General features: G+C 37.9%; 2 protein-coding genes across 7 annotated transcripts in view; one reads left to right on the top strand and one right to left on the bottom strand.

The window, feature by feature from the left end:
* RASA1 (RAS p21 protein activator 1) overlaps positions 1-2,192 on the top strand; it is a 114,162-nt gene extending 111,970 nt beyond the window's left edge. The window contains exon 25 of the mRNA XM_047731486.1: positions 1,112-2,192. Coding sequence (XP_047587442.1) covers positions 1,112-1,195 — 84 coding nt within the window. The 3' untranslated portion in view covers positions 1,196-2,192. The remainder of the gene's footprint in view (positions 1-1,111) is intronic.
* CCNH (cyclin H) lies at positions 142-25,413 on the bottom strand. 6 transcript variants are annotated; one of them, XM_047731491.1, is made up of 9 exons: positions 25,117-25,413; positions 22,547-22,669; positions 20,001-20,074; positions 18,768-18,978; positions 13,884-14,047; positions 10,445-10,515; positions 7,889-8,000; positions 4,926-4,986; positions 142-855 (listed from the first exon to the last, which is right to left on the bottom strand). In XM_047731491.1, exons 1-9 carry the CDS (start codon positions 25,231-25,233, stop codon positions 826-828), a joined length of 963 nt encoding a protein of 320 aa, XP_047587447.1. In that variant the 5' UTR covers positions 25,234-25,413; the 3' UTR covers positions 142-825. The 6 variants fall into 6 exon arrangements, with proteins under 6 accessions (XP_047587447.1, XP_047587445.1, XP_047587443.1 ...); XM_047731489.1 differs by having other exon boundaries at positions 143-855; positions 4,911-4,986; XM_047731487.1 differs by lacking the exon at positions 142-855 and adding an exon at positions 4,246-4,409 and having other exon boundaries at positions 4,911-4,986; positions 25,117-25,412.

The following is a 25,413-nucleotide window of genomic DNA, read 5'->3' on the forward strand; positions in this document are numbered from 1 at the left end:
TGTATTATTTGCCCCAGGGGTACAGGTCTGTGAATCATCAGGCTTACACATTTCACAGCACTCACCATAGCACATACCCTCCCCCATGTCTACGCCCCCCCGCCAACCCCTGCACCAATCCTCACTTTGTTTTGTGGCTTAAGAGTCTCTTATGGTTTGTTTTATCAGTTATATTTTTAAGAATTGGAATCTTCCTCCGCAAAGATCTTGGCAGAGCAATAATGGACCCAGACTAAAATTATGTATGTTTGACATGGCACAGTGTGAACTATACTGAAAAACAGTGGTGTTACACACTTCAGTGATGTGAAAATGGCAAGTGAATCATAAAGTCAGTAGTGATATGGCTTATCTCCCATACACAGTGCACGGCCAAGTGACCTGCAAGTTCCAGGTTCAGAGATTCTGGAGTGTGGCCTTGAAAACTGTCATTTCTAGTAAGCTCTTCCTGAGGATTGTCACTGTACTGGCCAATCATTTGGTAGGAGCCTTGTAGAAGAGATTAAAATTAAAGCATTGTGTTTGTGGATTTGAGGATTCTAAAATCCTCAAGTTTAGATAACCTCCTCTGGCTCACTAAGATTCCAGTCACTTTAGCAGCTTAGTATGTGCTACTGGCCTACTTAGTGTCTGTGGTATATATAATGCCTTCCAGCTACACTGGCGCTGAGTTTGTTATGATATGCCTTAAATAAAATTTTTGGAGAATTTGGCCTAATTTTAGGCCCAGTGTAGTCCTGTTTCTTACATACTTGATAGTGTTCACTGGGCTGCAAGCTGATTGCTCCTCCGTGATCTTATGGATATTAGGATGGTTTGTAATGATCAGTCTGTCTTCTGGCAAGATGTTCTGTCCTGAGTAGATATGAAAATAGCAAATAAATGAAATTCAATTTAGTGTACAAAGATCTTACCTTGACCAAAAATACTGAGTCAAGGACTGAATAATTAATAGAAACGTTCACAATTTTATGCTGAGTAGAATGGTTAGTATTATTTTATGAGTTCCTTTGAATTGATGTGGCATTTTCCAAAATCCAGGTTCCCTGAAATTTCTGACTGAACTTTCATTTATTTACTAATTATTTTCATACTATTTTTCTTTGTTTAGCATGTACTGAAAAAGCTTCTGGCTATAACAGAACTGCTTCAACAAAAACAAAACCAGTATACAAAAACTAATGATGTCAGGTAGCAGACTTCGCCCAAGTGTTCTGCTTGGATTCAGCATGCCCAACACGGTAATTCACATCAGTATAATGTCTCCTTTGCTCTTGCCAAAAAAATAGCACATCTTTCCACATTCCAGTGATGCGTGAGCTATGCAAACAAAATCCAAGATTCTGCTGGTGAGTAAACGTGCCAGCAGCTTTGTAAGCTATCTGTGCAGGAAATTTGCACTTTTTCCACATACGGAATCAGTCGTTACCAACTTCTGAGCCTTGGTGTACAGATCACCTTTCACATAACAAAATGCTGACTGAACTTGAAAAATATTTTTTCAATACATCCAATTGCCAAAGTTTTGCTGTGTCTTGGAAAAAGAACTATGAAATCAACTGACAAGAAAAAGGATTTTCTTGACAATTGAGCATAACTGGACTGCTCACTGTTCTTACTGTAATTTCCTCCTTATTAGGAATACGACCGTTTGACTGTTCAATGACTGTTTGTATTTACAGGTTCCAGAGTCTGCCACTATAATAGGAACAATCTTTGCTGTATACTTTTTAAAAAATACTGTGCTATTTCTCTTGCTGGAACTGTTAAGAGAAAATATATAGAATGGACCTATCCTATTGCTCATCAGCTTTATTTTTTAAACATACCACTTATTTTGTTGGAATTGTGAAAGACTATTTAGAGCTCATGATGCTTTCATTAAATGTTTACAACAGTAAATAGTTTGAATCCAGTAAATATTATTGGTTGTTGTACTGATCAATGCATGTTACCCATTCATCCGTTCTATAGATTACCAATTTATTTTGTGTCAAAATATCTGGAATGCTTTTGTTGAAAGTACTCATTTCTAAATTGATTTTTTTACAGAGCTATCCATCTTTGAACTTCTGACTACTTGTTCTATCTGCTGCATATATAGTTTGTATAGTTTTATTTGCTTCTGTATATGTATTTTTGTGAAGTATTCACAGGGGTTTAAGTTAAAATAAAACCAAGGGATATCTTGAGTAACTGATTACTTCTGTCTAAATACAGGTAAGCATTCAGTTTAATTTTTTCCCTCCTCCTTTAGGGGCAGTTCAAATTTAGTACCAGAGCAAGGGCCAGGGAGAAAACAAGCAAGAATTCCTTCCCTCCCATAATTGTGCGGGAGAGAGAAGGCATACAAAGAAGTACGTGGCAGAAAAGCATTTTCAACAAAAAAATTTTTTTTTCTAAAGGCCTAGATTCTGAGAGCAACACTTTAAATTAATACAGGAAAAAATAATCAAGGATTTAAAAGATTGATGCATAGCACAATTTTAAGCTATGAGAAGTTGTTACTTCTGTAGAGGCAGGTGAACAGTGATGTCAAAAGCCAGACAACCCAGTCTGCTCTCCTGTGCTCCTTTTCCTTCGTGTCAGCTCAATTTCCATTACTCTTCCCTCACTCCAGCTTTACAGCTGGACTACCATGGCAGTAGTATGGGTTACAGGATAAAGCCGAAGGGATATAGACCAGTGACATCTCCAAGAACATTTCACCACAGTCCAAGGAGGTCCAAATTCTAGTGCCAGGCAACTTAGTCCTCCCCACTAATCACCCCTCAGTCTCTAGCCATACTGACCTATCCTCTGCCATTCCCCCAGGCTGAAAGGTCCTCTTCTGCCTTTTATATTTTAATGCCATCTTTATCTCTTGAGGTGGAAAAGGAAACATGTCATTTACCTTTGTACTCCTTACAGTAACTAGTTGGGTTAAAGATGAAGTAAAACCTCAGACTTTATTAATGGGGCTGGCTAGGAGACTTTTCAGAAATAAATGTGGGCCTTGCTCTGATGCTAAAGCTTAGGGACTTAAAAGGGAAACAAAGTATGAACACTTCACAATGCTGTCTAGAGGCTAGCAGCACTGCTACTTAACTTGGATAGCTCTGGAAGATTGTTAACTTTGGCTTCTTCCAGTCCATTTTTGTAAAATCACACTTCATGAATTTCATTCCTCATCCCACAATGAGAAGAAACTAAAACCAAAAACTTCAAACATAAAGAATTATTAGAGAGAAGGTGCATACAGTAAATACTGCTCTCACATAGTGAGATGGAATTAAAATGGTACCTCCACTCTAATGGCAAGTGCAGCCTGGGATGAACAGACACTGAGGACAGCTGTGTATCCATCAAACTCAGATTTACAGGGCTACAGAGTTTCACAGAATTCCTGCAACCCAGTTTTCTAAAAAATTGAACAATCACAATTTGGTTGCAACTTAGAAACCAAGTAAGATCACACTTAAATACCTGGACAAATGCTACAATGTGCAACACTTAGTATATGCAAGCACTATTCCCAGTAGACCTGGAAAAAGTAGGCATTATTTGCCCCATTTGCACCTTGGGAAATGGACACAGAGAGCTTTAGAACTTGACCAGAATCATGAAGTGAAATAGACAATCAAGATCAAGTACCATAGTCTGCAGTTCTTTTTATCAAGTCACTTCAATTTGAATTCAATGTCTTGAACATATTTCATCTGATAATAACCATAACACCTATTTATATGGATTCACCTGAGGGTATGTGTTAGTTTTGACAGCGAATGTACAATTCTTGACTATCTGCAGATCTACAGCTACTTAATTTTTTATCTAGACCACTAAAGATTGTGTGTTTAAGTGAGGACAACAAATACTATTATTACCCTGGGTAACTAGATTTTAGTTTCAGTTGAAGCATTTGACAGGTAAGGTACAGGAGTTATATATAAGAAAGCTAAATATACTACAATGACATCTGAGAAGGCATTTACAAAGGTTTCAGAGGGCAAAAAACATTCCCTAGCAGGTTTAAAGGTGATTACTTGGTTTAATTTTTTGTCACCTTTTTTGGTGCTTTTCTTAAAAAAAAAAAAAAGGTTTGCTTCTTTTGTTTAAAACACTAAGGGCAAATTACAGCTTTGGCTATTGCAAAAAGACTGATTTGGTATTAGTCATGATGGGGCAAGACTATCTAAACCAGGTGCTATTCTGGCTCTTTCCAGGGGTTTTATTTCACATAAAGCTAGCCTGAGAGAAAGGGAAAAAAATTTAACAAATAGAAAAGTTTAATATATTTGATGCTTTCACATTATTTCTTTTTTCAACAAAGTTAAATGCCAGATGCTTCATCCTTCTGTTGATTAGTTAGCACTGGAAATTTCAAATGGTTAGAGAGAATCTACCAGGTCATCGTCAGTCCATTCTTCCTAAGAAGGAAAGAAAACGTAGTAAGAATAACATTATACTAAAGCGTAACAGGACTATTTAGCTCCTTACCTTTCAGGAAAATCTTCTTTTACTGTGATTATAGGAAGGTAATAAGCCAGGAAAATTTGTAGTAGTTCAATCTTACGCTTGGTCTCACGAGACTACACTAATGACCTTCTGCCTCTTATTATTAATATATATCTGATATGTAAAGTACAAGTTTTCTGAAAAGGATAGGAGAAGAATCCTTGAAAGTCAAAAACAGAGCAGAAATTTAGCATGTTATATCTATTTCTGTTGCCTTCCATAACCAGAGGAAGGATTCTTCATCAATTAACCATTATACTGCTCCAGAACAGGGTAAGAAGTGAGAAAAATCCCATGATAACAAGAAAAATGAAGGCTTCAAAGCCCACGCCTCTGTAATACTTGCATTCTGGAAAAATCTTAACAGTATGGTCAGACTAGATTATACAATAAAAGTAAATTTTAAAATTTACCTTTGGAGAACATACCTCTTCATGTTTGGGTTTCTTAGAGACATAATCATCATCTTCATAGCCTTTCCTCTTCTTCCTGTAATTAAGCAGCCATCAGTAAGTAATCTAAAACTGGCAACAGAAACTATAAACTAGCAAGGATATATATATCCTTACATATATATGTACATATATATAATACATATATCTGAAATAATATATATATATTCTAGCAAGGCTAAATGAAATACTGTATATATATCTACTGAAGAACAAAGGTATGGAAGATGTAAAGAGATGCATTATGGAGAGGAAGACATTATCTTTCTAATTAATCTCTATGTTCAATGCAATTCTAACTAAAATCCTAATAAACTTTCTCATGGAAACTGTCAAGTATAACTGATGCGCAAGGCTATGCAAAAAGAGCAAAAGAATCTGAAAGAATAAAGTGTGGGGCCCTTGTCCCAGGTATCATCAAAACACTATGTATGAAAGATAAAGTAATTTATGGTGTGGTATTAGCAAGAATTAACTGGATCGATGATCGAGCAGATAGGCAAAAACAACAATGCATATATATGAATTTATAAGGAATATGTAATTGGGGAGAATTATGATTTTTTAAAAAACAGGTAATGGACTTCTTTTTTTAAAAAAATTAGTGTTATGACATGTGTACCTCACATCATTCATAAATAATTCTAAATTATTTTAACAGATGAACACAAAGCAAAATAAAGATTAGCTTTAGCATTAGAAGTGGTATTCAAATATAAAAGCATAAAACAGAACATACATCTCCTAGATACCACCAAGTTGAAAGACACAATAAAACAGCTGTAGGATATAGGAAAAGACAAATATATGAAGAACTACAGATCAGGAAAGTAACATCAAAAAACTCCACAAGGGTTGTAAGCAGGCAATATCGAAGAAATACAAATGGCTGTTAAACTAGAAACAGCAATGCCTCATAGTAAATAGGGGAAATACAAATTAAAATACCCATGTGATACTGTTTTCTCACCCAGCCTGGCAAAAGTTAAAGACTGACACTACAACAGTTGTACAATATGTATGAAAGCATTCATAGAGGAAAAACCACTTATTTCATACACACATGCAGAGAAGACTGGCAAAGGTATAAATCAACTAGATACTACCTCTGAGGTCACAACTGGATTTGGGTTTTGGTCAAAGAGAACTTTGGTTTTCCTGTACTGACTTTAGTAATGACAATAGAGTTGTCTGTTTGTGTCATAAAAAAGAAAAGGAATTTTAAAGACCGAGAAAAATTATTTTGTCCTGAAGTAATGCTTGTCATTGTGGTCCATAAACCAGTCATGAACCATTTTCAGTTTGCAATAAGGTGAAATACAGAAACAGACTGTTTAGAAAATTTTACAACAGTTCCATCGATTAATTTTATGACTACTAAAATCTTAATAAAATTTCAACTTGTGTTTTGTGTATTTCATTCTAGTAATTTGTTATTTATTGCATTTTATCCTGGATTTTTTTTTTAAGTCCTTTTTTTAGATAGATAGTCTGAAAAGCAGCCCCCGCCAAGTACTCACAAAAATGCAGAATTTGCTTGACATAGTAAAAAAAGCACATAGCAACTTGGAGTAAGAGGTACTCTAGCAGTTAGCAATTTTGGATTATAGACCACTCATAGTTAACCCAGCTAGAAGGATAAATTAGTCCAGTGGTGTGATCCAGAGGGTGATAAATTTCTTTATATGGTCAATATAAATATTTCACACCTTGTAGGCCGTACAGTTCACTTGTGTCACAACTACCTAACTAACTCCTGCTGCAGTGTGAAAAGAGCCACATACCGTATGCAAACTAATGGGCATGTCTCTGTTCCAGCACAAGTCTTTGTAAAAACAGGTAGTAGTTCACATTTGGCCTCTGGGCCAGTTTGCCAACAGTTGGTCTAAGCCCACTTCAAAATCAATGTGAAAAGAATACAATTGGTTCTGCAATACCTTGATTTATTCAAGTCGACATTTCTTTACTTCTCTGTAACCACTCATTTCTGTGAGTTACCACTGAAGCCCACAAGTGAGATCTAATTTTAAGTTCTATGCTGAGCCATGCCTTGCAGTGACAGCTACGATACAATAAAGCAGTACCACATTTTCCATGTTTCATAAATCCTTAGATATTCTCCTGTGACTCTGTAAAGAATTTAAGCCACATGTACCTGGATCGGAAGGTCAAAGAATACTGTCCTGGTTTCTCAGACATTATGCAGTACATTCACCAATAACAGATCAAAAACATCTCAGATGCATCTTCACTGTAAGAGGACAGTGTTAATTCCCACAAAATATCAATAAGGTAGAACTTTGGAATCAGTGTATTCCACAGAAAAAAACAACAGTTTTCTCATTACCATTCCACACCCCCACCTTGTTTAAATTCCTAAAAGATGAGTAGATCCTTCAATTTGCAAAGCATAAAGAACCCCAATTCTGTGATTTCCACATTCAGCCTACAAATCCGTGAGAGACCTTATAGGTGTTCCTTATGGCTGCCAAGAAAATATCCAACAGCACATTTTCCTACTTAAAGTTCATCCCTGAAAGAAAACAGGCCAACTTTCCCTGTCCTAGCTAACAGAAGTAAATCTGAAACAGTACACTTGTTCTCTCAGACAAGATACCAGACCTGCAAAGAACCCAAATATCAAAAGACAGTACGAGGTTTGGAGATGCCCTAGGAAGACTCTAGAGGTCCCATGGGAAGTAAAGGACAGGGCCTACAACCCAAAGAATACATTAGTCATATGAGGAGAACAGTGTTAGGAAAGCCAAACTACTGTCTGGTGTTTAATCCTGTTAGAAATGTCCACTCAATTAAAGACAACCCAGCTTAATGGGCAGTCATTTTTCCCCACAAAAGCAAACATTGACCAGTTAAGTGACTTTAGGATGAGCTAGCCTCAAGAACAATTATTTCCATCCTTAACACCCCCACCTACTTACGTAATTACATTAAGGGCAAGCTCAGCAGAGTGACATCTCTCCAACTTCTGTTTCAGAACAGCAACTTCTTCAGATCTGGGTGGCTCATATTTTTTTACCAAGTTTCTCATACCTATGTGGAGATAAAAAAGATTTATACTGGATAATAAAAAGTCCTGTTCCTGTAAGAGAGCTGAGTATTTTCCCAACTTACTATGGGAACAATAACAAAACTCTTGAAATGTGATTATTACCAGCATTTGCAATGTTCTGCATTAAAATCCAGTAAATACCATACTTCAAGTAATTATAGTGGTCTCCTGCTTAGTCCATATCATATACAGCATAAAAAGAAGCATGTTCTTCAATCTAGTCAATACTTTTTCCAAATCCCACCATGGTCACTTTTTCAGATTTAAGGCTTTAAAAATCCATGATTCAGTGAACATCCTTTGTTCTCTGCCAGCTGTATTTATAACATTCTGTGCTACAGATGGTGGCCCAAACACTGTATTTACAAAGGAAACCATTATTAGGTGACATGTAATAAAGGGAGGACACTTAGCAAAAATGTGTCAATGATCCTTTGCTTCAAAAAATATAGCACCTAGACAATAAAGCATCAAAGAAAACAAAAATGTCCTCCTTAGGCTAAAAGTGAACTACTGTGTCAGTGACTTTACAACTGCCAAAATGTCCTCTCCCCTTGTCTGTTTGTATTACTCAACTACAATAAACCAAAGAATGTAAGTCTCAAGAATTTTTAGGGGAATGGTGAGAGATCCAGGGCTTATTATTAGCCAGCCACATGTGCCAAACAGGCAGAGCTTGCTGGACTGTAAACAAAGCAGTGTTTTCAACTGAATTAATACTTGTGGCTTGATTACCTTTGTTCCAAAAACTTAGGAATAAGATACCTTAATATTGTTATAGTGCTGTTTTGTCAAAAGCTATTTTTACTTCATGTTAAAACAAGTGGAGTAAAATGAAGGAACTGAGAAGAAATCAGTCAAAAGCTGTTAGCTGTATGATGAGCACAGTGGGTTATCTTTAAGGCTCCGTTTTACCTACTAAATCCGAGATCCCAAGATATCTGGCTGAATCACAGCGTTGGAAGTGCACCCTCTAGTGGTGAAACTGAAGACCTACAGTTTCATGATTCGTAAATCACAAATCCATCACTCCCAATTGAAGGAAGCCCTCAAGATCATTTCAAGCAGAGAATCAAGAAATGTTATTTACATGCCCTGAAACAGCTTACCTTCTGAAATATAAAACCTGTAAAACACATTTACTACCCTCATCCAAGATCATGATTTTTAATCTCATATTTTATTGGCTTACCTAGTATTTCAGCTACATATTTAGTTAAAAAAGACAAGTAGCACAAACACAAAGGAGACAAACACAGATGACTTTTAACTCTAATGCTTAGTAGCCGTGAGCCTTCAGTGATACACAGGCAAGAATGAAGGAAGGAGAGGGGTGGGTAATCTCTACTCACCCACTAAGACAGGGTTTCTCAACACTGGCACTGCCAAAGGTTTGGGCTGGAAAATTCTTCATTGTGAGAGGCTATATTGGCTATATTTGTTTTCTGAATCAGCTATTAAAAATTACTCTAAGCTCAGTAAGTCCTGAAACAGAAATGGATTCTCCTCTCACAGTTCTGAAGCCCCGGAGTCCGAAATCAGTTTCACTGGGCCAATATCAAAATGTTAGCAGAGCCCCATTCCCTCTGGAGGCTCTCGGGGGAAATCCATTCTTTCCTGTTCCAGCTTCTGGCTCCCAGCATCCCCTGGCTTGTGGCCATATCACTCCAGTTTTTAAGGTTTGCATCTTCAAATCTTTCTCTGTGTTTTGTCTTCTCTGTCAAACCTTCCTCTGCCTTTCTTTAATAAAGACTCCTGTGACCTGGATATCCAGGATATCCATCTCAAGATCTTCAAACCGTAACAGCTTTCTAAGGTAACATTCATGGTTTCTAGGGATTAGGACATGGGTATCTTTGGGGAGTCATTCTTCAGCTTAATAAGGGGTTACACTGAATTATAAGATGTTTAGTAACATTCTTCTACCAACTAGATGTGAGTACTAGCCACTCCCCTACCCCCTAAGTTCTGACAGCCAAAAGGGTCCCAGACATTGCAAAAATCACACCCAGTGGAGAACCACGACTTCTGTAATACCAACATGACTAGCAAATAATGGGAATTAAAGCTGACTACAAAACAACTCCAAATTTAAGTATGATCTTTAATTTGGTTCCCTTTAGATCTTCTCCTGTGCTTGTCATATATCTGTGTACACTTCAAAAGGACTGTTTTAAACTTTAACCCTTTCTGAATCTTCTATTTTCACTTTCCTAATAAGTTCTCTATGTGTACAAACTACTTTCATGATCGTTCTACTTGTTCTCCACCAATGAATGTATCCTTAATGCCTCCATGATCCAGTAAATCAATGAAAAGTAAATCTAAACTATATGATTGATACCTGAAGTTAAATATCAAGATGATATTTAGAAAGTAGCTTTGTAATAGAAGAACATTTTATAAAGTGTCCTGTTTTACTTACTTTTCATTATATCTAGTAACTGTGACAAGCCAGTTCTGTTCTCTTTCAGCATGAGACTTTCTGACAAATAACTGGTAGAAAAAGGAAAAAAAATTTAATCTACTGAATACATACCGCATCTTGAGAAACATGACATCATAAATTAGTTTCCCCCACGTTCATTTCATCAAGGGCAATTTTAAAATTAATTTACATTAAAAGTATTAAATAACAATACCTCGAACTCCACAAAACTATATACTCTATTATAGTCTTAAGGATCTAATACAACTTAGTTTAAAAGACGTTTAATGTCCAAATTATTTTGTCTAAATTTTGTAATATATAAACTTTCAGAGGGAAAATGGTTATGAATACAACATTTCGAGTATTGACTGTTACTATTGTTAAATGTTTTAATATATAAACTCTACGAATTTAACTTCATTTTACAATCTGAATAATTTGAGTAATTGAGCAATTTGAACAATGTGAGTCACAGGCACAGACAAGTCATGATCTTGTCCCCTGCCCAAAGTCATAAAGCTAGGAAGAAGCAGAGCTGGAACATGGTACTAGTAAGGATTCTCTCTTCCCTTAATAGCAAGTTAACTCTAAGTGCTCTTCTTGGGACCAATAGGTATTCAAACCAGTTAAGAATATCCTCATGCTCTGGGGCGCCTGGGTGGCTCAGTAATTAAGCGTCTCCCTTTGGCTCGGGTCATGATCCCAGAGTCCTGGGACAGACTCCCTCATCAGGCTCCCTGCTCAGCGGGGAGCCTGCTTCTCCCCCTGCTTGTGTTCCCTCTCTGGTTGTCTCTGTCAAATAAATAAATCTTTTGGGAAAAAAAAAAAAGAATAGCCTCATGTTTTGCAAATCTATTACATCTATAAATCAAAGTGTTAATATTTCCATAAATGGATATAAAGCCTCATTACCGTTTTTCTGGCAACCAATGATAGCAGCTTGAAAATAATTTCTATATTTAAATATTTAGCTACTCTGAACTTGATATATAATTGATAAAAGCCCAAGTGAACAGACTGTGAAGGCATAAGTAATCTTTCAAACACAAGTAGAAAGAAATTATTAATTTCTCTGAAAAATGGCAAAATGAGTAAATGCTGGAATACAGTTAGACAGTTAGGAAATTTTGTTGCTTTCTTTTAAACTATCCAGATTATTTAAATGATACTGCGTAAGTTTTGATAGCTAAGTTTGATGTTAACAACTTCATCTATGATGGGAATTAATTTTAGATACAAGAATCAACAATTCCCTTAACAATGAATACATCTGTGGTTATCAGTAATTCAAAATAACTATTAGTCTTTTCCTTTCTTTTTTCTCCCAAACCCTCACACTTAAGGCATTTTCTTTTGTCTCTTTTTACTTTTTCATTTCTTAAACATAAGAGCAAAACATTTAGTTCTAAGAGTTAGCTCTGCCTCAATGAACCTGTAAGTTAGCAACTCAATCTCAATACTGAATTAGAATTTTAATATTTTGATTAAAAAATCCATAAGCAAGCAGGAATATTTAAGAAGTCAAGCTAGGAGATGAAAAATAAATCTCGAAATCCAGGAAAAGAGAAAACAACTCAGAACTAACAAAAGAACATCCTATGAGTATTAATCTAAAGCGTCACCCAGAATATAATAGCACAAGGGCTTTCCCTTTCTGAAACCAGCAATAAATGTAAAGGCAATTCCAATGTGTCCCCAGAGTTTGCAAAGTAAATCAGAAGTTAAGAATGATTCACAAATACTTCCTCAAAAGGAAAAAAAAAATGCCCAACTCTTCATAGTCCCTGGGAAATTCTAAAGTGTATTTAATTTGTCATGAGCCCAAGTTACCACAGTTTCAGTTTCAGCTATATGAGATTGTAACGACACTTCCAAGATGACATAAACTTCATCCCTCTCCATAAGAATCTCACCACTGGAGAATATGCATACACATGGCATCGGATATGATGCTTCAAATCAGACATTTGGCTATTTGACTTGTAGAAAAGAGGCTTTCTTCTCTTAGAGAATGGAAGCTTCACATCTAAACTCCATAGATATCAATAATCTGCTGTCTTTCCTAACTAGAACAAGGACTGATAGCTTTGTTCATTCTAACAGTACAGTGCATGGTACAGAGAAGGCACTTGATAAAGTTTTATTTAGTTAAATAAATGGAGGTATAGATCACTTAGGGATTAAAAGTATATATTTATGTACATTTGGTGAGCTGTGTTTGTGGAGAAGAGGCATACCATGAATTAAAAACAAGCCCACAAGGCTTATCTTGCATTTGTTTTGAAATTCATAAACTGTTCAAGTTTTGGAAAGGGAACCTAGGGAAAGTACCAAGAAATGTGCAACAATGCAGTGATGTCAGGGGATGTAGCCTGTTACCAGTACATTCGTATTTCTGTAAGGAAATACATAAATACTCCCATTAAGCTGGATAAAGACTAAATCACATCTGTTCATGTTTGCTACCACCATTATCAATGGATTTTGAAATTTTGGATGAGGGGATTACAAACATGGAGAACAGTGTAAGTTTAGAAAATCTTATCTTCCTCAGATTTTTCTAGGACTAAGATCAGGCAGAACTTCAAAGGTCACAAAGAAATTATAAAAATTTACAAAATCTAATTTGCTACTAGCCTGTGCTTCAGTTACAAATCAGTATGAAAACAGTGTTTAATTAATCTGTGCACAAGATACTGCAGAGAGTCAAAGTTAATTCAGGTAAAGGGCTTGTCACAAAACCTGGTTCTCACTGTGCATTTATGCATCAGCTGTAGGTGTCTACAGCTCAGGTGCAATTCATATGGACATCCCCTGAAGCATTACTCATTCAACAGACCTTTACTGAATGCCACATGCCACACAGGCTCCACAGCAGGAGAAGAACAATAAATCAGGCAGACATATTTGCCGTGCACGTGTTGCTTAAAGTTCACAAAACTTCTCTGTTCACTCTTTACAGACAGCTCTATCGGTCTTTCCGGGATCACCTGATTTACTTCTACATAGGTCATAAATTGATCCTCTTAGCTCAAAGACACTCAATTTTTAAAGATTTCTTTAAAGAGGTGACAGGGCACCTGGGTAGCTCAGTCCCTTAAGCATCTGCCTTTGGCTCAGCTCATGATTGCAGGGTCCTGGGATCAAGCCCCACATTGGCTCTCCCTTTCCCTCTGCCCCTTTTCCCCTACTTGTGCACTCTTGCTCTCTTTCTCAAATAAATAAGTCTTAAAAAAACAAATAAAAATTAAAAAAATAATAATCTTAAAAAATATATAAAAGGTCATTTCATTTCTTCTCTCTGTCGCCCTCACCAACCCTCTGAAACACAGCACGTATAAAGGATTAAGTCACAAACTGAATAGCACTTAAAAATTCACTTTCCAGAAAGGGATAAACTGAGTCTGATCAAAGCTAAAACACAGATTAATACCTTTCCATAGTAATTCCTGCTCTAGATGCACTAGATAAAATGGCAGTCAGGGCAATTTGGGAAGGTGTGTATAAAAGGTAAGCATCCGTCAATGCAATTCTATTAAGAAAGTCATCAGCTGTTTTCCTCAACATCTCTGGATTCTCCATCATGGGATAGCGAGTCTAGAAAGAAAGTTTACAAATGTTATCACTTCTGAGAGTTAATGCAATAATAATAGTTCAAAAATATTTATATTAACAAGAAAATGCTTAATACAGGATTCTTTTATTTATAAAAGTAACACCCCAGGGGTGCCTGGCTGTCTGCACTGGTTAAACACCTCCTATTGATTTCGGCTCAGGTCACGATCTCAGGGTCCTGGGACTGAGTCCCCTGTGGAGCCCAATGCTCACTCAGCAGGGAGTGTGCCTGAGATTATTTCCCTCTGACCCTGCTCAAGTATGCTCTAATACATAAATCTTTTTCTTTTTTTTAAGATTTGATTTATTTATTGACAGACACAGATCACAAGTAGGCAGAAAGGCAGGCAGAGAGAGAGAGAGAAGGAAGCAGGCTCCCCACTGAGCAGAGAGCCCAAAGCGGGGCTTGATCCCAGGATCCTGGATCATGACCTGAGCTGAAGGTAGATGCTCAACGACTGTGCCACCCAGGCGCCCCAACTAATAAATAAATCTTAAAAAAAAAAAAAAAAAAAAAAAGTAATACCTCAGCTTAATCTTTCCATCTAAGATTGTTTTGTATTCAGCATCAGAATGTATCATAAGTGTAATCATTAAATTCTGCATGTTTGAAGAATCTGTTTTTCCTTAGTTACTTTCAAACTTTTTTTTAAAGATTTTATTTACTTATTTGGCAGACAGAGATCACAAGCAGGCAGAGAGGCAGGCATAGAGAGAGAGAGGGGGAAGCAGGCTCCCTGCTGAGCAGAGAGCCCAATGCGGGGCTTGATCTCGGGACCCTGAGATCATGACCTGAGCCGAAGGCAGAGGCTTAACCCACTGAGTCACCCAGGTGCCCCTAAACTTTTCTTTTTTTAATCACAATTCATAATAAGAAATATATGCTTTAAGATAATTTATCTGAAGCTCCCAGTATAGGACTTGGCACTGTTCTAATTTACTTTAATCCCTCTCTTTGTCCTTTTCAACCTGAGGAGGAAGGGGAAAAGAGGTTTGAAGCTGACCTAAGAAAGGCACATCCCAAGGTAAAGGCTTCCCAGGCAATCCACCTTGGATTCAGCTGGAATTCAGCCATTTAAGAATTAAGCACCACCTCATCTACATTTGAAATTTCTGCTACTTAAAGTTTACTTTTGGGAAGTAAATGGAAATGGGGTTGGTTTGTTTTGATTACAGAATTATTTTTAGAATATGCCCAATAAATACAGATGAGCCCATATTCTCTGAAAACTCTTCCTACACTGAACTCTAAATCCTAAACCCTTAGATGTATTTCAGATATCCACATTCAAGTCTCAAGGCACTAAAAAAATCTCTTCTACACTCAACGAAATACCCTGAGTCAACTGTACAGTCACACCCATGTCGTATTATCCAGAAATACCTGACCTTTGCTATGAGAAATTCAGACATTCCACTATGACCACAGTACTCCTTTCCCCCAATATATTTGCTTAGTTACTTCACAGCTATTCCCCAACTTCCTCCTCAGATCCTTTGGTCCTTTATCCCTTTATCTGTCTACTTGCTCCCACTCACCAGTGTCCGCTGATCCTCACTTCCCTCCAGAATTCCCTGACCCAATATGCTGCCAACATATTTCAGACAAAACTTTTAACGGCTGAATTCAAGCAATCTTCTGCTTTGTAACTATATCCACATTTCTGGGTGCTGCAACAGAAAACAATACCACCAAGTCTAGTACTATTACTATAAATTCAAGTTCACGGACTTCACAGACTTCAGGAGGGTTCTCAACACTGCCTAACTATGATAAATAGAAAATTTGTTTTCCCACGTGTCACTGTGTACAACATTTTCCACCTGTCTCAATGTCTCGTAATTTTCAGAAACTCCATCACTCTCTGTAAATGATCTCTGCCTTTAAAAAGAAAGACACTCCATTTCCTGTCAGCACCAATCCCCAGGCATAATACGGTCCTCAACCCATGCTTACCTCTATCCCTCTGTTCAAAGAGCTATTATTCTCTCAAGGCCAATTATACTTTGCTTTGAATCTCATGCCAGTCCCTTCCACCTTACACCGGAGACAAACTTGAGCTACTTATTTTTCACTTCTTCCTTTAAGCTTTCTCTCATTACTAGCTCTCCACATCAGTTTCTTCCACAAAACAAAACACAAAAACCATCTCTCATCTATTTCTAGGAGTTCCCCTATCTTCTCAATCAATCATCTTTTCCCACTTCAAAAATCAAGCTGTTTAATCCAGGTTATAAATACTTGTTTTCTCACCTGCTATCTATTCCCCAACTGGCTCCAATCCGCTTTCTTCCTCCACATTCAATGGAGACTAATTTCACAAAAATCACAGATGACCCTTCTGGCACTAAATCCAGCAAACATTATCCTTTTGCTTCTATTTTGCCTGAATTCTGGACAGGATTAGAGAGTGACGTTTACTCGTAAAAGTATTCTACTTCACTTTTCCAGAAAGTCTACCTCTCTGGATATTCTTCAGTCTCCTTAATAGCTTCTTATATTTCTCTTAACTACCATTTACTTATTGAAAATAATTTATTTTTTGGCATGAGTGTGAGAACAGGGTGGGGCAGAGGTGGAGGGAGAGAATCTTGAGCAGACTCCATGCTCGCAGAGTGACAGTGCAGCTTGATCTCATGACGCTGAAATCATCACCTGATCTGAAACCAAGAGGTGGACGCTTACCTGACTGAGCCACCCAGGTACCCTTCTCTACCCTTTAAATGGTCCGTTGGGCCAGTCCACTTTAAATTTTCTAGGAGCAACAACACCCAAATCTATACCTATAGCTTTGCCATCTTCTCCCACCTCCAGACACACTTGATGCTTGCAGGAATTGGAAATTGTGTCTCAAACCAGATTCATCAACCCTGAACCCTCCACTATCAACAAATCCGTGCTATGCCAGTGTTTTCTGTATCAGGGAGTGAACGAACCACCATTACCTATATGCTTAGGCCAGAAACCTGGGGGTTCTTACTCTGTTCTCAATCTCTTTATGCAATCAATCCTCAGGCTCTAGTGATTCTGACTAGTATCTCTTAAGTCCAGGAAGCTCTCTCTGTACTCACAGTCACTATAAGTCAAACCAACCACCATCTTTTGCCTGGACTACTATTTTTTTATTAATTTTATTTTTTCAGTGTTCCAAGATTGTTTACGCACCACACCCAGTGCTCCCTGAGATACGTGCCCTCCTTAAATACCCACTGCCAGGCTCACCCCACCCCTCTCCTCCAAAACCCTCAGTTTGTTTCTCAGAGTCCACAGTCTCTCATGGTTCATCTCCCACTCCGATTTCCCCCAACTACTTCTCTCCTTCACCCAGTGTCCTGAGTTATTCCTTATGCTCCACAAGTAAGTGAAATCATATGATACTTGACTCTCTCTGCTTGACTTACTTCACTCAGCGTAATCTATTCCAGTCCCGTCCATGTTGATACAAAAGTTGGGTATTCATCCTTTCTGATGGAGGCATAATACTCTATTGTATATATGGACCACATCTTCCTCATCCATTTGTGCCTGGACTACTCTTAACAGCATCTTACTGGCATCTGTTCATGGAGTCTAATCCATTCCCCATGTCATGCCTGACACATACATACGTGCAATAAATAGCTGCCGCAGACTGATGCCAGAGCTGCCAACAGGATTTTTTTAAACTGCAAACCACAACGCTGCCCAGACTTAAGCCTTATGCTGGTCCTGCTGCTCTATTCAAAATCCTTACTGTCACCTCCACAGTCCAGGCCTCTACCTTCCACTCAGGCAGCACTCCGCGGCAGTCTTCCTCCTCTATCTCTAAGCTCCATTTAGGTTCTTTAGTGCACCACAGTTTCTTCAATCTGGACCTTTGACCAAAGAAGTCTCTCTAATTGGGATGTTCTTCTACTACCAAATTCCTCCTCTTGCTCTGATTTTCACTCTAAATGACCCTTTCTCGCAACTATCTTTTTCCTCTCAATCTGCCATCCCGTTCTAAAGTATCCTGTATCTTTCCTTCTATGGCACTTAGCACACTGGATATATGATTACCATTCCCATTAGACTGTAAGACCTATGAAAGTTGAAGCTGTTCTAAATCCTTAAGCACAATGTTTTGGCATATGGTACATACCCAAATCTGGCCGCTCAACTGACATGAATGAACCAGTTTGTGACTTCCACTTTGACTTCAGTCACACTATCCAAGTCCCCTTTCAGGGTCCAAACAAAACAACTTGAGCTGCTTTTGTCAATGCTTATTTCCTTATATTTTTGATACCTCCCTACTGATTCAAGTTCACAATGCACTAAAAATGTTAATCACTTTGCAATATTCTAGTTAAAAGTTACGTGGTTCTTTAAATGAGACCCATGGCAGTATACTTCAGAGTTAGAAGAATTAACTTAAGTCTTCAAAAGCATTACTCCAAACTGACAGTGGTCCTCATTAGAGTTCTTAGACAAGTATCTGCAGATCTACTAAATGAGCAGCTCTGGAACTGCAGCCCAACAATCTGAGTTAACAAACCTTCAGGTGGCACTGAAATTTGAGAACTATAGCACCAGAGGTCCAAGCTGAACTCACATTTCAGATGAGCTTATGTTATAACAACTAGGATGATTACAAGTAATAATAAAATTTTGATTTTTCTGGTTAAAGAACTAGCAAAGGTATATATCCTAATAGTTTATTTTTTCTATCAACAAGATTACCTTTAAATCAATGAGAAAGCCCTCAAACGGTCTATATGGATTGTGGACAATAAGGTGGAAATTAAGTTGCTGTATAAGTAGTAGTTCATATTCCAAAATCTGTTCAAGTGCCTTTTCTTGTCCAAGAGGACTCTCCCGCAGATTTCCAACGAACTGTGGACTAGATACATTGAATTCATCTACTTTGCAGGCCAAAAATGCACAAGTGAGCCTAGAGGAAAAAAAATAAAGGGATGGGAATGGGATCTCTACATACTTTAAGAAGTATCTGAATATTTTATTAATAAAAATAAGTTCTAAAAATGCCTAATATTAACAAGTGACTATGCCAGACATAGCAGGAAATTTATTAAAAAAAAAAAAAAAAGTTTTCTGTTCAAGCTTTTATCCATTAGAAGACTGTAATAGGATGAACTGTATAACCTTGTCAGAGCATTCAACCATTATTGACTTAATGGCAGTTTCATATAGTTCAACATAAACATCTGGAAAAATAACTGCAGAATAAGAGTACTTTGAATCATGAAAGGTAGGTGGAAGAACACAATGGTATACACAGATGGAAGAAAGCAGGGGAAGCCAGGGAAGACAGGTAGGTTAAAGGAAGACTGTGGAAGGCCATCAGTAAAATCTCTGAAGGCATTTCACTGGAGAGATTATTACCTCGGCAAGCTACGAAACTCTCACGGCTACTACCATAAATTTCAGAGTGAGCATCTAGTAATAAAATTACCACAAAAATCAAGATTGGAAGTAACAAGGACCTGACCTAGACTGGTAGAAAAGAAAATGAAAAAGGAAGAAAATAAACAGGGACAATGTGATTGAGAGCAAGCTCTTTGATGAGTCTCATACTAGCTTCATCTTTATTTTCAATGGACCTTTGTTCAATTGAAATGAATCTGGAGCTACAAAAATTGTAAACTGATTGATACAGAAAGAGAGGAGGTACCACGAATGATTCTTGGAGCAACAAAGAGAAGAAAGGTACCACTAACAGAAAGAGGTATTAGGAAATTTAGTTTGAGAAAAACACAATTTGAATATGGACAAGTTGAAGTTCAGATGCCATCAGTTTACAGGGAGGGTAGTACTATAGATGTATAAGGAGTATAAGGAGAGTATAAGTTCATAACAGAATGCAACTCTATTTACCCTTTATTAAGAAGTCATTTTATCCACACAAATAAAGGTTTTCTTAAATGAAAATCAGGAAGTTAGAATTATACTCACATTATTATCCGGGGGTGATATTCCATTACTGAGTTATTAAGATAGAAACGCTTGAAATACATACAAGCTGTACCCTAAGATTAAAAATAATACATTATCAGAATCTAGTCACACATACAAGTTAAATTTTATTTAAAACTTTTTTTAAAACTAACTCATGCAAAGGTTTCTTTAAAAAAGTTACCCATACAAAATACCAAAACTTAATTCTTTTTTAATAAAATAAATTGTGATGAATTACCATGGAAAAGTTATAGCCAAAAGACCCTTTGCTGTCCTTCCTCACTCACCCTGGTTACCCTTCCTATGGTCACTGACTGACTTTTTAAAAATTTGTGTGTTTGTTTTAGACTTCAGAGTAACAAACACCAGCTAGATTAGAAAAAAAAATCAAGGAGAAACAGACAAATATTCACAGCTTAACCAGTCAATCTGGTGGAAAAAACTGACAGAATTAACACAGTTGGGCAGTAAGCCTTCTCTCTAAACCCACTCTGGATCTGTACAATAGAACTATGATCATGTTGCCAAACTAAACAGTAGAAACAGCACCTACCAGTTTACTGACTGAATCCCATGGGCCAGACTCTGTGCCAAGCATCAAGCTATCATCTTGCTTTAATCCTTACAACAGCTTGGTGAGGTATGGCTATCTCCACTTCACAGAGAAGGAAACTGACCATCAGTAAGGTTAACTGTCTTGTTTGGGGTCACACATATAATAAGGAACAGGGATGGATTCAACTAAGACCTGCCTGTACTTTTAACCATCATGTCATTTGGCTAGAACCAATGAACAGATGTTTATCTATTTTAAGTTAGAAAAAGTTTCCTTTTAAATATTTTAAAAGTTTAGCTTTGTCATTTTATGTGAAACGAAACAAAAAAAACTTCATCAGTTTTTTTTTTTTTTTTTAAAGTAATTTGAAGTGCTACAGAGTTTGGTTGATTTTTTTTTTTTTTTAAAGATTTTATTTATTTATTTGACAGAGAGATCACAAGCAGGCAGAGAGGCAGGCAGAGAGAGAGGAGGAAGCAGGCTCCCTGCTGAGCAGAGAGCCCGATGCGGGGCTCGATCCCAGGACTCTGAGATCATGACCCGAGCCGAAGGCAGCGGCTTAACCCACTGAGCCACCCAGGCGCCCCAAAACTTCATTAGTTTTAAATAAGCATGTTATACAAAGACAAATTCCACAAAGAAGTTCATGCAAGAATTCAGTTTCTTCATCTGAAAAAACTCAGTAATAAATTACTATTATGTTATAGTTCTTTTATCAGAAAAACATGGAACCAAATCTAGAGACAACTAGTTAAGTCCATCTAAAATTCTTTATAAATCTTTCATCTCTCAGATGAAGGTCAGGTAAACTAAAAAAAAAACACAAAACAAAAACAAACAAAAAAACAAACAAAACAAAACAATAAAACCACTGTGAGTATTTTTGAACTTGGTAATTTCTTTCTTTTTTTTTTTTTAAGATTTTATTTATTTATTTGACAGAGAGAGATCACAAGTAGGCAGAGAGGCAGGCAGAGAGAGGAGGAAGCAGGCTTCCTGCTGAGCAGAGAGCCTGATGCGGGGCTCGATCCCAGGAACCTGGGATCATGACCTGAGCTGAAGGCAGAGGCTTTAACCCACTGAGCCACCCAGGCACCGCTGAACTTGGTATTTTCAATATACCTCAATTTTTTCAACTTTAAAAATGGAGATTATTTCCTGGGGTGTTATTCTCTATTGAGTCATAAGTTATTCACTCCATATAACTTTAAAAGTTAAGATAGATTTTCACTTAAGACAGACCTTCATATTTGATATTCAAGGCAAACCTGTAAGATAATTATGAAAAAATGTTTTATAATCCTCCTCTTTTATTTTCAGCTTTTCAACCTCAGTCTATGTTCAATAAATAAGAATACACACTAAAGGAACAATTTCAAGGACAGTGCATTAAGTCCCTATAGCCACAAAACTCTAACTACCTGTTTCTCCTCACCACTGCCACAACACAGTAACCACACCCACACAAATGAAGTCCTCAGAACCATACATCTGAAACAAACACAAGACAATTTTTTACCCAAAGATAAATCTCCAGGTTTATCTCCTAATCAAGGTTTAAAAACTTCTATGGCATGAGTTTTAGCTGGGGCATCTGACTGCAAAAGATGACTGAATGACTTATTTCAAATGTGTTCGTCAGATTTGAAAAGACACTAGTTTATGTTCTTCTCCCAGTTCTACTGGTCATTAGTTGGGAACCTAGAGAGAAAGTAGTATTTTCTTTCTCTGTAAAATGAGGATGTTATGACCTGTCTAGCAGATCTCAAAATTCTTTTGACAATGAAATGAGAATGAAAATACTTTGTAAGAAATGATACAGGAATTCCTAAGTTAAGGAATTTATCAAAAAAAATACATAAAGTGACAAAAACGTGAATACATAAATTTGCCTAAAGTGGGCAGAGAACGGAGTTACGTGTTTAGAAGAGTTTGGATTTCAGAGGTCAGCTAAAGGACATTATACTTTATCACTATCATAACTTACCACAACAGACCTTGGCATTGCTGGCTTAAACACCGAACAGAATTCTAATAATCTCTTCTCATAGTATTTGCAAAGCATCATTTCTTCATGAGGTTCAAGAAAGACTGGATCATTTGGAAGAACCTTTAGACCAAAAGTTACAACAAAAGTTCAATGAAATGCTCTTAAAATACTTTCCTCTGTCCAGATTAAGTTTAGTTTGTACCTCCAACCAAAGGGAAATACGCCATATATCATTTCCTCTTTATAGAGCTGCTAATTATTACACAAAACAGTTTTAGTGAAATATTTGCTAAACTAAAACTATACCATCATTTCACAATTTCTTAGACTGTCAGCTGGACATTTGCTTCATTAGGGTAAAAAGAATCATGACAGAGGGTGTACACGCTCCCTAGTTTGATGTCAGTTATAAATCAAAAATAAGATACATACTGTCATTGACTGGAAAGCTTTCAACATCCCTTTCTCAGTCACTAAGTCACACAGGTTGAGGTAAAAATCAACAAGTGTCTCAAGGATGATTATGACACTTAAAATATTCCCCCCATTTGTCTTTATAAACTCTCCAAAGAATACATTAGATGATTAATATTACAACAATTTTACAACAAATATCTACTATGCAGTTTTTTTTTTTTTTTTTAAGATTTTGTTTATTTATTTGAGAGAGAGAGTGAGCACGAGAGGGGTAAGGTCAGAGGGAGAAGCAGACTGCCCGCTGAGCAGAGAGCCTGACACCGGACCTGATCCCGGGACTCCAGGATCATGACCCGGGCCAAGGGTAGTTGCTTAATCAACTGAGCCACCCTGGCGCCCCTTAGGCAGTGTTATTATTGGATTAATTATGACTACCAAAAAAAGTATACTGAAGTACTGACCCCCAGTACCTCAGAACGTGACCTTATCTGGAAATAAGAGTTTCTACAAATGTAAATAGTTAAGATGAGGTCACACCAGAGTACAATGGGCTCCTAATCCAATATGACTGGTATCCTTATAACAAGAACATGGGAAGATAAAAACAGAGAGAACGCTATGTAAAGAGGAAGAAGCAAAGGAATACCTAGGGTTACCAGAAGCTGAAAGAGGAAAAGATTCTCCCCTAAAAACTGCAGAATATTCTGACAACAACTTTATGCTAGACTTCCAGTCTCCAGAACTGTGAAACAATAAATTTCTGATGTTTTAAACCACCCAATTTATGCTATTATTTTTAATGTTAGGCTAAGGAAAGTAATACTAATACAAACTAATTTTATAGAGACAGCACGGGATTATGAATCAGAACAGAAATGGGTTCAAAATCCTGGGTCTGCTGCTTACCAGCAATGTAGTCCTGAAAAGTTATTCAACCACTCTATACCTGTTTCCTCAGCTGTAAAGCAAGGACAATAACAGCATCTACCTCATGGGATAGTTGTGAGGATTAAATGAGCTAGCACTTACTAAATGCTTAGAATACTGCCTGGTACACAGTACAGTCCTTACTACTTCCTGCAGTACAAGAATCAGGGGGTATGAAACAGACATGAGTTAAATGTAGAAAGCAGCTCAGTACCAACAGGTCTGAAACATGGAATCCTTGCTAGAGGGAAGCCTGTACTACAACGGATGGTGGAACTTGTGAAAGAGTAGTAAAACGGCGCGGGGGGTGGGGGGTGGGGCGGAGCTCCTGGGTGGCTCAGTAGTTAAACGTCTGCCTTGCCTCAGGTCATGATCCCAGGGTCCTGAGATCAAGTCTCACATCAGGCTCCATGCTCAGCCGAAAGCCTGCCTCTCCCTCTCTCCCACTCCCCCTGCTGTGTTCTCTCTCTTTCTCTGTCTGTCAAGTAAATAAATTAAAAAAAAATATTTTTTTTTTTTTTTTTGCGTTTGAGCTATATCAGAAAGGACTTGGCAGGCAGAACCAGTCTAAACCATCTTCAGTCAATAGGTACTGACGGTCTCCTGCCCCCTCCAATCCATTCACCACCAGACTTTCTGAGATCGCTTTCCAAAACAGCATCTGAAAGGTTAATTCCCACTTTAAATCTTTCAAAGATTCCCCATCTCCTCATCATAAGCTCAAACTCCTTACTTCCGCTTACAAGCTCCTGGTCTATACCTTCTCCAGCCTTTCAAGCCCCTCTATTTGAGCTTCTACCACACGATCCAGAGCATTCCACCGAGCCGCCCTCAACCCTTCAAGTTCCGACCTCCCACTTTGCACCTGTGGCTCTGTCAGCCGGGAACGTCCTCTCTCCCTCTCCATCAACTCCTGGCAAAAGCCTTCCCCTACGTATCCTTTTAACTAATAAAAAAGCTCTAGTCCCGCACTACGATATCAAGTCTTTTCTTCGCCATGTTACTGATTACTCCTCTGCCATTTGACTACGTTAATGGCGCTGTCGGTCTCTGTATCCACAACACCTGGCAAAGTACTCGCCTGTTTTTTAAATAAAACGCCCCGCACTCCGGAGAGGCACGGGCGGCGGAGATGAAGGAGTGTGGAAGCCCCAGGGAAGGCAGGATAGAGAACGGGGTGGGCAGCAGCTGCTCAAGAGTTTAGAGGCCGCCAGACTCCTCACCTTCCCGTTGGCCACCGCTTTGCATTTGAATTTGCGGTTGGCGTCGGCCCGCATTCGTGCCAGCTGCTCCTCACTGGCGAAAGTCCAGTGCCGCTTCTGGCTACTGTTGTGGTACATTGCGAAAGCCCAAAGCAGGCCCCGGGAGTCTGGAAAAAAAGACCCCACACGCCACAACACCGTGAGGGGAAAAAAGCACCTAAGCCATAAACGCGAACCCACGGAAACCGAGGGCGTGCTTTCGGCCGGCGCGTTGACGTTAAGATCATGTGATATTACCGTCCGCAGTAGCGTTTCCGG

Source organism: Lutra lutra, chromosome 5 (genome assembly GCF_902655055.1).
Source record: "Lutra lutra chromosome 5, mLutLut1.2, whole genome shotgun sequence".
Taxonomy (NCBI): domain Eukaryota; kingdom Metazoa; phylum Chordata; class Mammalia; order Carnivora; family Mustelidae; genus Lutra; species Lutra lutra.

What these genes read in the sequence shown, in the direction of transcription:
- CCNH (XM_047731487.1), bottom strand. Translation starts at nt 25,233, where the DNA reads ATGTACCACAACAGTAGCCAGAAGCGGCACTGGACTTTCGCCAGTGAG. An exon ending in TATCACCCCCGGATAATAAT is followed by an intron (nt 18,979 to 20,000) that starts GTGAGTATAATT and finishes TTTTTCCTCTAG; the next exon opens with GCTCACTTGTGCATTTTTGG. An exon ending in GCTTTCTCATTGATTTAAAG is followed by an intron (nt 14,048 to 18,767) that starts GTAATCTTGTTG and finishes CTTTCTTTCTAG; the next exon opens with ACTCGCTATCCCATGATGGA.